The sequence below is a fragment of the Callithrix jacchus genome, chromosome 22 (genome assembly GCF_049354715.1).
Source record: "Callithrix jacchus isolate 240 chromosome 22, calJac240_pri, whole genome shotgun sequence".
Lineage (NCBI taxonomy): Eukaryota > Metazoa > Chordata > Mammalia > Primates > Cebidae > Callithrix > Callithrix jacchus.
In genome coordinates this window covers 50,189,258-50,202,421 of record NC_133523.1, presented here as the reverse complement: position 1 = coordinate 50,202,421, position 13,164 = coordinate 50,189,258, and the positions used below count along the sequence as shown (strand labels likewise).

The 13,164-nt window shown below is 45.8% G+C and overlaps 1 protein-coding gene across 21 annotated transcripts in view; it reads right to left on the bottom strand.

Moving 5' to 3' along the window:
* Positions 1-1,079: 1,079 nt before the first annotated feature.
* LOC103790118 (uncharacterized) overlaps positions 1,080-13,164 on the bottom strand; it is a 65,552-nt gene continuing 53,467 nt past the window's right edge. For 5 of the 21 annotated variants that reach the window (XM_078360956.1, XM_078360954.1, XM_078360957.1 and 2 more), the window contains 6 exons: positions 11,887-11,973; positions 10,096-10,266; positions 7,348-7,386; positions 4,694-4,823; positions 4,074-4,172; positions 1,080-3,420 (listed from right to left, as the gene is read on the bottom strand). In XM_078360956.1, the coding sequence (XP_078217082.1) occupies positions 2,354-3,420; positions 4,074-4,172; positions 4,694-4,823; positions 7,348-7,386; positions 10,096-10,182 (1,422 nt within the window). In that variant the 5' untranslated portion in view covers positions 10,183-10,266; positions 11,887-11,973 and the 3' untranslated portion in view covers positions 1,080-2,353. Of the gene's footprint in view, positions 3,421-4,073; positions 4,202-4,693; positions 4,824-6,240; positions 6,365-7,347; positions 7,387-9,880; positions 10,880-11,886; positions 11,974-13,164 lie in introns of those variants that run through there. The other 16 variants (XM_078360958.1, XM_078360959.1, XM_078360961.1 and 13 more) reach the window with 16 other exon arrangements.

Genomic DNA, 13,164 nt, shown 5'->3' with positions numbered 1-13,164 from the left:
TCAAAACCCAGTTTTGAATTTTGTAAAATGCTTTTATTACAGTTTTGAGATTTCTATTTTAGTCTGTTAATATAGATTATATTAACAGAGTTTGAATTATTGGGTCGAACTTATATTTTTCATAAACCTCAATAAGTTTTATTATTGTCTGTATATGGCTGAATTCAATTTGCTAAATTTTGTTTTGTTTTAGCATAAGTGCAAGTTTATTAAAAAGGCTTTAGAACAGGAAAGAAAGGCAAGTATGCTTGGAAGAGACTCAGTGGGCAATTTGAAGGACAAGGGCCTCAATTTGCTAACATTTTATGAAGCCTCTGTGCCTATATCCATGCAGTTATTGGTCTACAGTTCTGTTTAATGTCACTGCCTGCTTGGGTGCCCTGTTAATGCTAACTTTCATATAGCCCAGAACTGTTCAAACCTTTATCCTTTTCCAAGAGTTTATGTACAATTGGTATCACTTCTTCCTTTGATATTTTGTAAAAGTTCTCACATGTTCTAGGGATGACTCTCAGCGGATGCCACCAAGAAAAACTGCAGCAGTCCTACCGCCGCGAAGGACTTAAATATGCCAACAACTCAAACAAGCAAGAAACAGCGTCTCCCTGAGATTCCAGAAACACAATTGCGTCGACACTTTGATTTTGGTCCAGGGAGATCTGTGTTAAACTCATGACCTACAGAACAGCAAGGTAATATATCTGTGTTGTTTACACCATAAGTTTGTGGTGATCTGTCAGGATAGCAATAGAAAGCAAATACATGAACATTATTCTATGATAAATTCTTCAGTCTCCAATGCGGTATTTCCTAGACTCATGTTGTACCTTTTCTGTCACAACCTGAAAACAGCCTCTTCTCTAAAGACTTCTGATTCCTTTTGTTAAAAAATTATATAAACCAATAAATGGGCATTAAATATACTCAAAGCTACTGGCATGCCACTGCTTGCTAGGCTGACTCAGAAAAGATAGGAAATAGGTGCACATTACAGATATGCACTGAATTCTTTATCTGTAGTTAAACCTATAAATATTTCAGAAGTCGGATATTTTAAGATTCATAAGACTACAGTAGCATACTCACATAAGGCTTTTATTTATAGACAGAGATATGGTAGAGAATACAACACCAAATGCACAATGAATAAAATAACGGACGGAAAAACCAGACTTCATAAAAATTAAGACAATTTACTCTTGGAAAGATATTATGAAGAACTGAAAACAAGGCCAAGCATGGTGACTCATGCCTGTAACACCAGCACTTTAGGAGACAGAGGCAGGAGCTTGAGACCAGGAGCTAGAGACTAGTCTGTGCGACATAGCAAGACCTCATCTCTAAATTTTAAAAATGAAAACAAAAGCCACAGACCATGAGAAAATATTGGCAACGCTTATATCAAGTAAGGAATTTGTCTCCAGAAATATTAAGAACTTGTAACCAACCAAATATTTTTTAAAACAGGCAAAAAAATACCAATAGGTATTTCACTAAAGAAGATACATGGGTGACAAATAAGCACATTTAAAAATGCTCAAAACAGTCCTCGGAAAACACAAAGTAAGAACTCCAATGAATACTACTGCATATTTACTAACATGGCCAAGGTGAATGGCCTGTGACTTCCATACATATAAACTGTCAGTGATGTGAAGAAACGGAAAATCTAATGTGTTCCAGGAGGAAATGTGAAATGCTAACCATTTACAACACAATTTGGTGAGCCAAACTGGTGAGAGTTATAAAAACACAATTCAGTCTCTGGAAATGGTCACAAGGGTATACGGCAAGTAAATACTAAAGATCTAACATTCATAAGAACAGCAAAAGTCAGTCCCATCCGAACCAAGACCACCCCTTTCCTCCCCACCTCCAAACTCAGCGAGATGAAAACTCCATTCCAGACTGGGTGCAGCCAGGAATACAGGGCCCCCTCTCCCTGGAACTCCCAGGCAAAGGCTGTCTTCTCAGGAGGGGCAATCGGTCACGAATTCTCATCCTGCCTCCAGGATGCATATTTAGATGAATGATGTTCAATTGCCAGCTCCCTCATAAAGGCCATTCTCAAAGTTTGTTTTAAATCAGGTCATATTGATTCAGAGACAGTAGATAACCTGCCACCCTAAGGCCTTCTCCAGTCTAAACTTTCTGGTGGTTAATAGAGTTAGGACTTTAGCCAAAGCCTTTTTCCACATTTATTAAACCGCCCACTCTGTGAACTGTCCAATGTTGAATGAGATTGGAGATGTGCCTAATGGATCCATTTGTTACCTTCAAGACATTTTTCCAAGGTGAACTTTCTGGTGTTGAATGAGGCTGAAATGCTGGCTGAAGGACTTCCTTCCCATAATCACTGCATTTCTCCGGTGTGAATCCTTCGATGTTTAACAAGACTGGAGCTGTGGCGAAAAAATTTCCCACATTCCCTGCACTCATAAGGCCTTGCTCCAGTGTGAATCCTCTGATGTTTAACAAGGCTGGAATTCTCACTAAAGAATCTCCCGCATTCATTGCACTTAAAAGGCTTTTCTCCAGTGTGAACTTTTCGATGCTGCATGAGGCTTGAGCTCTGGCTAAAAAATTTCCCACATTCGCTGCACTCATAGGGCCTTTCTCCCGTGTGAACACGCCAATGATTGATAAGGCTGGATTTGTGGCTATAGAATTTTCCACATTCACTGCACTTATAAGGTCTTTCTCCAGTGTGAACTCTTTGATGTTTCATGAGGCTGGAGTTGAAACTAAACAGTTTCCCACATTCGCGGCACTCATACGGCCTTACTCCAGTGTGGATTCTGTGATGCTGAACAAGTGTGGAGTTATGCCTGAAAGCTTTTCCACATTCACTGCATGTAAAAGGCTTTTCTCCGGTGTGAACTCTCTGGTGTTGAATGAGGTCAGCATTACGGCTAAAGGATTTCCCACAGTCACTACACCCATAAGGCCTTTCTCCAGTGTGAACTATTTGGTGTATAAAAAGGTTGGACTTATGGCTAAATAACTTCCCACATTCACTGCATTCATAAGGCTTTTCCCCAGTGTGTAGTCTCTGGTGCTGAACAAGTAAATATTTCTGACCAAAGGCTTTCCCACATTCACCGCATTTGTAATGCCTTTTTCCAGCATGAAAGGCCTCCCTACTTTTGGTAGTCCTATGTGACTCCTCTCCCCTGTGAGCCATCTGGTGCTTAAGAAGACCTGAGCTGGTTGGAAGGTCCTTCCCAACCTCCCTGCTTTGCAAGGACTTCTCTGACAGGTGGATTCTGCAACTTCTCAAAACTGGGATCCTGCCCTCTTCTCTTTTTACGGGTTTCTCTCCACAGTGCTGCTTCTGGTGTTGCTGAACATTTGAAGTGAGCACTCCTACAGAAGCACTCTGCTTAGGGGCCTTCTTGGCCTCCACTCCATGCCAACAGCCTGAAAGAAACGTTGTTGAAGTATACAGACTTTGGTGTGAGGAGGTAGCACTCTCAGAAATGTGTCTGACTCACCCGGTAACTAGTGCCTGGAACTGCTGGCAGAAATGAGGGGGCTAGCTCTCAGCAGGGAAGGGCCTGCTGTGCAGTGCTGACACCGGCCAGTTCATGAATTTGGGGAGGCCTTATGAGCACCAAAGATGCAAGGATGGGATGTAGCACAGGGAGGAGAGACAGGGTCCCCAACACAACGATCTCCAAATGGCCTTCCATAGGGCTTTGGCTGCTGAGACACAGGAACACAGCACAGAAGGGTATGTCCAGGTCCAGAAAATACCCACTGCAAGCGAACAGCTGGTGTTCAAGGACTATGCAAAGGTAAGTCCCCAGCTCACCGCACATTTAGTGAAAGCCATTGCTGAAGGGTGCTGCTGAGGACTGGCTCAAACACGGGGGACAGAGAGGTGGGGAATGGCCCTGGGTCAGATATCAGAAGGTATAAATATATAAATGGGTGACTGAGGACGAAAAGACAGAAATCAGCGATGACCCCTTGCTTTGGTAACAAAATATCTGGGCCCACTGGAAAGACTCCTGGTGTGATATGAACCCACCCCTGAGTTCATGCCTCCCTGAGCTCCACCCACCAAGTACCTCCTGGTATGGCTGAAGTCACAACTTCCCAAGCAGGCATGAAGGGCTCTTCCCATGACTCCAGCTGGGTTATTTCATGGGTCTTGGAAGATGCAAGTCCTAAAGAAAAGGAGAGCTCAGTGGCAGCACTGAGCCAGAACGACTTATCCCATCATGGACCACAGGAAAGAAAACAAAATAGTACAGAAAGAAGCTCGGAGGGGGTTCTTGCAGGAACCACCCAGTCAAATAACAATCACATTAGTGACTCAATTCCTGGCACAGACAGACACCCAGATGGGTTGGCTAGAAGAAGCAGGTAGAATATAGGGGCACAGAACTGCCACAGATCTGCACAGTGTCACCGGGCCACAGAGAGGCCACCAGGGGTAAGAGCCATCAAACTGAATGCAAGACTCCTGACCCCCCAAACCCTTTCCTGCACAGCTCTGGGGCAGCTTGGGGAGAGAGGGTGTTGGTATACACAGCCCAGGCCTATTACAATAGATACTTCACGATATTGGAGAAGGATTCAGTGCCCACAATTCAGCTTTGGGAAGAACAGACTTGTCCCCAGGAAAAGAAGGAAGAGCTGAGCTGAGCCCAGCCCAGGATGCTGGGGTGGCGTGTGAGAACCTTACCCAGAGAGGCCATAAGTGAAAAGTTCTCCAGCATCACATTGCGGTAGAGGAGCCTCTGAGCCTCATCAAGCAATCTCCATTCCTCCTGGGAGAAGTAGACAGCCACGTCCTCAAAGGTCACATAGCCCTGCTAAGATGGAGACAGCTGAGTTTATATGTGGCCTCCTTAATGGGGACTTTAGACATCTCCCCAAATATACACCCTCTTCCCTAATCCCCATCTCAGAGGAAAGACCCTGCCCCAGAGCCACTTATGCCCACTCTTTCCTAATGGTCCCACTGAGCAACCACAGGCAGGAAGGCAGATGAGAGTCCACCTCAGCACTGGGCACGGTATGCAGAGTCCTACTCTTCTCTTGCCAGACAACTGGCCTTGAGTCCCCCAGATTGTGTTTCCCAAATGCAATCAAATTTGTGCCAGTGTTCTCCCTTAAGCCCCCAATACAAGGTCCTGGGGCCATCTGTTTACACTCACTAGAATATGCACACACTCCGTACCACATCCACCGCCTCTGACATCTTATACGCCCCCCCAAATGTCACCACATGCCAGTCTACGCATGGCATCCAGATGGCACTTACCCAATGCAATCAGAACTCCATGCCATCCTAGGCCTCCAATGGCACTGACTGGCAGGGGCAACTCTCAGCCCCACTTTGAAGGCCTCCCTACTTGGCTGTTTTTCTTGCTTCATCTTCAGCTACCTGGAATTGCACGCCTATCTGGACACCTCTGGCACTCTTCCATTTCTGTGTTTTGAAAAGCTGTCCCTTTCCTGTGTCACACTTCCCCTGACTCTCATTAGAATCCCAGACCCGGCCAGGCGCAGTGACTCACACCTATGATCCCAGCACTTTGGGAGGCTAAGGCGGGTAGATAACCTGACATCAGGAGTTCGAGACCAGCCTGACCAACATGGAGAAACCTCGTCTCTATTAAAGACATAAAATTAGCCGGGCGTGGTGCGTGCCTGTAATTCCAGCTACTCAGGAGGCTGAGGCAGAAGAACTGCTTAAACCCAGAAGCAGAGGTTGCGGTAAGCCGAGATCGCACCATTGCACTCCAGCCTGGGCAACAAGAGCAAAAGTGAGTCTCAAAAAAAAGGAAAAAAGAAGCCTAGGCCATATGTCTCCCAAACCAGGCCTAGCAACTCTCCGAGATGGCCTCATTTGATCTTGAGCTAATCCGGCAGCCTGAGAAACTCCCCAGGTCCCAGGTAAGAACAAAGGCCTTGTGACCCCACAGGTGGATGAGTAAGCAGCAGTGCCAGCCTTCCTGTTACCTTACCTCATTATAACTTCATCTTCCCATCCATCTCATGTCTACCCCCACAGGAACCTTGTCCAGCAGCCCTACCTCTCCTCCCCCATGGCCACCATTTGCCTTCATGTCCTTGTGAAGCCCACCACTCCCTTCCAGGTATCCAAGCAGGAGACCCAGTTCTTGGCCCCTGTACGTTCTCCCTTTTGACCTAATGGCATTACCAATAGGACCTCGAGATGCTCCCTCCTGAATCTGCCCCACTGCTCCATCTGGGTCCACATACCAGTTGTATTGTGTGGGTCTCCAATCTGAACCCTTCAATGAATTCCAGACTTCTCTGTCCAGGTGTCCACTCAATGAATCCACTCAGGGGTCTCTGGAACATCTCATTTCAACATGGCCGAAACCTAATTTAATTATTCCCATTGAAAATTACTCTTACCATTCACCTCTCTCTCCCCAACCCTACTCTTTAGAAAATCTGCTCACATCTACTTAAAAAACACAGACTCCAACCACGTCTCCGGTGTCCACAGGCACCTCTCTGGTCAGCACTCCCTAGGCCACTGCAGCAGTCTCTTTGTTGATCTCCCTGCCTCTCCTTCAACCCTACAGTTGTTCTCAATAGCAGAAAAAGCTTGTTAAGACTGGTCCGTACTCACTGTGCAGCCTTCCACATTTCCATCCTTCCTGACATTAAGGAACAAACAAAAATACAAAGAGCAGAGGCCCAGCTCCTCAGCCAACCACTTCAGTTCTACCTTATACTTGCTGATGTCTGACATAACGGAGATCTAAGGTTGCCTAAGCATTCCCAGCACAACCTTACCCCCCTGTATTTTCTAATGTTGACCACTATACCTTCTAAACCTCCTGTCATTGGTTGCCAGAAATGAGAACCCCTCCATGTAATATATAGTCTGGGCCAGACACAGTGGCTCACGCCTGTAATCCCAGCACTTTGGGAGGCTGAGGCAGGTGGATCACGTGAAGTTGGGAGTTCGAGACCAGCCTGACCAACGTGGAGAAACCCCTTCTCTACTAAAAATACAAAATTAGCCAGGTGTGGTGGCACACACCTAAAATCCCAGCTACTCGGGAGGCTGAGACAGGAGAATCGCTTGAACCCCGGAGGTGGAGGTTGTGGTGAGCTGAGAACGCACCATTGCACTCCAGCCTGGGCAACAAGAGTGAAACTCTGTCTCTAAATAAATAAATAATATAATATACAGTCTGGACTCAGGGCCCTGACTTTGTATGATCATCTTCCAGGGAACTCAAATAGGAGGGCAGTGAGAATAACAAGCAAGGAGTCCCGAGGCACCATAATTCTGAAGACCATGTAGGTAGGAGTTGAGGAAGATGAGGACCTTAAACATCCTCCACGTACCTTTTCATTGTCTGTAAGTAACTCTGCAGCCGTAAGAACCTATGAAAAAACAAGGCCATGAGAAGCAGACAGTGATGTTGGCAAAGGATCATCACAGGAGTCAGGTGTGCTTGACTATCTACAGTCTGGACTTTGGATCTTAGTAATGCCTCTCACCTGTTGTGGGCTTTTGGAAGAATGCACAATTTCCCTGTGCCTTGGTGTTGCTATCTGCAACATGGCAATAATAATGGTATGCACTCAATAGGACTACTGTTTGTATCAAACTCATTCTCATGTGTCTAGGACTAAGTACTCTTACTGTACACATAATTAATGCTTCTGTCAACATTTTCAGTGCAAATAAACTGGTAGGTTTTGAAAATGTGGGTTTCTGGCTGGGTGCGGTGGCTCACACCTGTAATCTCAGCACTTTGGGAGGCTGAGGTGGGCAGATCACCTGAGGTCAGGAGTTTGAGACCAGCCTAGCCAATATGGTGAAACCTCATTTCTACTAAAAATAGAAAAATTAGCCAGGCATGGTGATAGGTGCCTGTAACCCCAGCTACTCAGGAGGCTGAGGCAGGGGAATCCTTGAACCCAGGAGGCAGAGGTTGCAGTGAGCAGAGATTGTGCCATTGCACTTCAGCCTGGGCAACAAGAGCAAAACTCTGTCTCAAAAAAAAAAAAAAAAAGTGAGGCGCACATCTTTTATGTGGTCTCCTTACTTACCTGAACCACGAGGCCTCAGGCTCCGCACTCTCAGAGTGTACCTCACATCTTTTTTTTTTTTTGAGACAAAGTCTCACTGTGTTGCCCAGGCTGGAATGCAGTGGCTATTCACAGGTGCGATCCCACTACTGATCAGCATAGGAATTCTGACCTGCTCCATTTTCGACCTGGGCCTGTTCACCCCTCCTTAGGCAACCTGGTGGTGCCCCACTCCCAGGAGGTCACCACATTGATGCCAAACTTAGTGCGGCCACCCAATCAGCATAGTGCACTAGAGCCCACAACTCCTAGGCTCAAACGATCCTTCCACCTCAGCCTCCCCAGTAGCTGTAACTACAGGCATGCGCCACCACGCCCAGGGAAAATGCGGGTTTCTTAAACATACTTTTCAATTAAGAATGTGATACTTAAGGTATTTTATCTTAATACTTTACAGTATATTAAGTTTACAACCAATTATGAAGTGCTTACATCAGTTTAACTTAATGAACCTGTGTTGTTTCATTTGCCTCTGTGTGCATATGAACTATGATCAGTTAGTGCTTAAATAAGTACTTAACTCACAAATTCACAAGTTAATAAACTGGGACCGGGCTCTGAGGAACCCCAGCAGACACCATTGCTTTCAGCAGTCTGGTTGCCTGTTACATACTCCTCTGAAGGCAATCCTGCTGAGAGCCCTTCTACTGGAGCAGTTATCGTCCCTCCTGTGTTGACGGCTAGGGAAACTTAGGCACCAAAGGGGCTGCTCCCCCAGCCTGGCTGACCTTTTCTTTTCTCCAGATGGACTGGACATAAGGACCTGCTGAGCCTGGAGTGGAAAACCGATATACTACCCTGCAATCTCCATCCAGTCCTGGGTCTTTATAATCCTCCATTCCTGCGGACACCAGACAGATCCACTTCGGACCACAAAACTCCATGCTATAGAGGCAGCCCCATCCTACAGGCCCATCTCTCCCTTCCCTCACCTCAGGGCCCATCTGAAAGAAAAACCTTAAGATTCTCCCTCCTAAATAGGAGCCCCAGGCCTTACCCCTAGTCCAGGCCTCTACCCACCAAGATGTCTTGGATATCTCCAGCCCAGATCCCTTCCCGAACTTCCAGATGTGAGTGAGCAAGTTGCCCGTGTGGTCATGACACCTCCACTCTGGGACATCGCAGGATCACCATGCCCAAAACCTACTCCCTGTGTAGCCTTCCCAATCTCCATCCTTCTTGATATTCAGGAACGAACAAACGAAAATACAAATAGAAATCCAGAATGGCTCTTCATTCCCTACTTTCTTTCACAGTCACATCTGACGCGACAGGAATTCCTGTCTGTCCAGTTTTTGAAATCCGTCCAAGATCTGGTCACTACCCCTCCTCTATGGCCCAGTCCCACTTGACTCTCCACTAGTCTTTTGAGTTCACCTACTCGCAGGTCTGCCTTGACCCGCCTCACCCTCGCTCCAGTCTGTTTTGCCTTGAGGGGCCTTTGGCAAAGTTTTTGAAACAGATCGTGTCACTCTTCTGTCCCCAAGCCCTCCGCGGCCACCGTAGCCCCGTCAGGATGAAGGCGCAGCTGCTGTGGCTCCACACTTGACTCGTCCCTTCCCAAGCTGCCTACTACAGACACCAGCAGGCCTCAGGGTCGGGACTCTCGGGGTGTGCCTCACATCTTTGCCAGCCGGGCCCCTTGCCCTCCATTCCTAATCCATCACACTGCGTATCAGAAACGGGACCCCGCCCACCAAAAGTCCCACCACCCGGGGACCTGAGCAGGCGGCGCTCACAGGGCTTTAGGATTCAGGGGACGCCAAGAGAACGCGGCGCTCACCTGAGCGGGCTCCCTCATCGCGGCCGCCGCCATCAGAGCCTGTGGGTTGAGCCGGGCAGGGGAGACAACGACGGAGGAGAGCACCTGGGCCACTCCAGGCGCCGCCACCGAGCCTCAGACCCACCTCTGAGCGGCGAGAACAGTGCGCGTCGCCAGCGCGCCTTCCGGCGCTGGTAGCCTCAGCTCACAACCAGCTTCCCGCAGGCTAAGCTCACCATTATAACAGCGAAAGTGACCGCCGAGGAGCGACGCCGGAAGTCCCGCCCATTGCGCGTCGCACGCTTGGGCAGGTCTCTTTTCATTGGCCAAGCGTCGCCGCCTCGCGGCGCGGCGCCTTCTGGACAATGTAGTTCCCAACGCGCCAAACTTCGAGGAAGTGGGCGTAGCTGCAGAGACGGAGATTGGAGATGATAGTTAATGATGGAGATGTAGATGATAGATGATGCTGGAGATGGAGATGGAGACAGATGGAGATGGTGATTGGAGATGACAGGTAATGATGGAGATGGAGATAATAGATGATGATGGTGATGGTGATGAAGACGATGGAGACGGAGATGGAAATGATGGAGATGGAGATGGATATGATGATGGAGATGATGGAGATGGAAATGGAGATTGTGGAGACGGAGATAGATGGAGCTGATGGAGATGGAGATGGAGGAGAAATCAGGGTATAGAACTTCTCTCAGACTCATCCTGAGACTGTTGTAATTGGAGATGGGCCTGGATTTCAGTTTCCTGCAGCTGATACTCCAAACTTTCCTTCTTTTGAAGGACTTGAAGAGGATCTTCAGGGCCACAGTAAAGAGTTTTCTTTGGGCAAAGCCCCGTATACATTCCCAAATTTCCCTTGGCAAGGGGACACCCATAATTAAAGTCAACAGTGGCCAAGCAATGCCTGATGCATGATAATAAGAAAACGCTCTGAATTCTAGATGTAGGTGACGATAGCGTAGGGGAGCCCAAGGATTTACTTTCCTCCTTCACTGCATGCTCATTTGTGCTCTTTCCGTCCTAAAGGACCCAACATTGGTGTATAGGCACAACAATAGGCAGCAAACCCATAAGTGAACTCCCCCTGAATTTCTCCCCTTCATCCTTTTCTGCTCCGTGTTCCCGCTTCTCTTCCATTTCCAAATATAAAGCCAATTCATCACAGGTGGGTAGAATGCTAGACTGTTGTTTACAACACACAACTATTGATAAAAAAAAAGATGTCAACCCTTTATTATATGTCATCCCACTACTTCCATTTCCATTGAAGCTAGTCCCCTCATGTCAGTCTAATTTCCCTGCTTCTTTTCCTGCCCCTTCCATCTGTGAGCAGAATAATAGACAATTTCAACACAGCTTTGGGATGACTTATGAAGACAAGAGAAAATGAAGCCTTCCCTCCTTCTTGGAGCTTTCTGGAACGGGTGTTCAGTACTAGTTGACTCTGAAAAGGAGGGGAGTCAATACGGGGACTGAGAATATGGTAGACTAGAGAGACACATGTTCTTTACCCGTTCGCAACTATGGCATTATTTATTTCAGTTAGACAATTATGTGGCATATGGAAGGGAGGGGAGGAGGCGAGGAGGAGAGTGAGGAGAGATGAATCCATGACAGGAGTGGGACAATGTATAGACAAACTCCCCCTTCTTAAGCCAAGCACAGGAATAAATGTTTTACTTCCTTGAGAACATCTATTAGAATGGATTCTGGATTATTCATCTAATAGATTATGGGTAACCCATGAAAATTAGCTGACCATCATGACACGAACCTTTATGAAGAAATCCAACAAACATATTACAGAATCTTTTCACATCGTAGAAAACATAGAAAATTCAGAATCTGGCAGTAAGAAACCTGTGTAACATTTAGGAAAATATACATACATGGTAAAACTATAAAGAGATTAATAGAATGATTATCAAAATGATTAACAAAAATGTCATGGAAATGTTAGCTTGATGGGGTGTGTCAGGCATATAAGGTGATGTGAAAAGAGACGATACCTAGGAAACTCTTTTTTAGCCAGGTGTGGTGGCAGGCGCCTGCAATCCCAGCTACTGAGGAGGTTGAGGCAGGAGAATCGCTTGAACCTGGGAGACAGAGGTTGCAGTGAGCCAAGATCACACCACTGCACTGCATCCTGGGTGACAGAGCAAGACTCTGTCTCAATAATAAAAAATAAAAAAAGAAAGAAACTATGTTTTATCATGACTGTTTTCTTCACAGATGTGGTATTAATTAAAAAACAAACTATACCTCTTCTGAACATTATAGTGAATTGTGTGACAGTTTTGAAATAAAGAGTATATGTATACAACTTAATTTTATCACAGAAGAGACAATCAACCAAAACAGACTCATATGCGTAGAATTGCCAATAACATGATTGGTGAGGACAGAGCAGACTATTTAATCATTCGGTTTAGGTAAAATCATTATCTACATAAGCAATTAACTTATAGCTGGGTGTGGTGGCTCACGCCTGTAATCCTAGCACTTTGGGAGGCTGAGGTGGGTGGATCACCTGAGGTCAGGAGTTCAAGACCAGCCTGGCCATCATGGTGAAACTCCATCTTAAAAAAAAAAAAAGAAAGAAAGAAAGAAAAAGAAATTCATTTACATCTCATTGAATTCACAAAACAAATCCCATGAAGTTAATTTTTTTTTAAATAGCAACATATTCTGGGTCTGTATATATATATTTTTAATAGCAACATATTCTGGGTCTGTATATATATATTTTTAATAGCAACATATTCTGGGTCTGTATATATATATTTTTAAATAGCAACATATTCTGGGTCTGTATATATATATTTTTAATAGCAACATATTCTGGGTCTGTATATATATATTTTTAATAGCAACATATTCTGGGTCTGTATATATATTTTTTTAATAGCAACATATTCTGGGTCTGTATATTTTCTCTCTAACTCCTGGAATCCATTTTTATTTTCAACCTTTAGGAATATTTATGTTTATAAGGAGTGAGAACATCAAAGTTTGAGTCCAAGACTCTGCCTTTGGCCATATCTCCTTGAGCGCTGGCAAGCAGATTCTTCAGCGTTTGGAAAGCCTAACCTACCCAAGGTGGCATGAGAAGCAGATGCACCTCAGGGTCTTATCATAGGTCAACCCTCAACACATGAGCAGCTGCAGGGAATGAGTGAAGACTGAGGGCTGTAACCAACTGTAAACAAGTTTCGATGACATCTCCTGCCCTCCCCAAGTTTAGAGCTTAGTGGCATGAGTCACCACCCAGCAGCTCTGGAAACTCT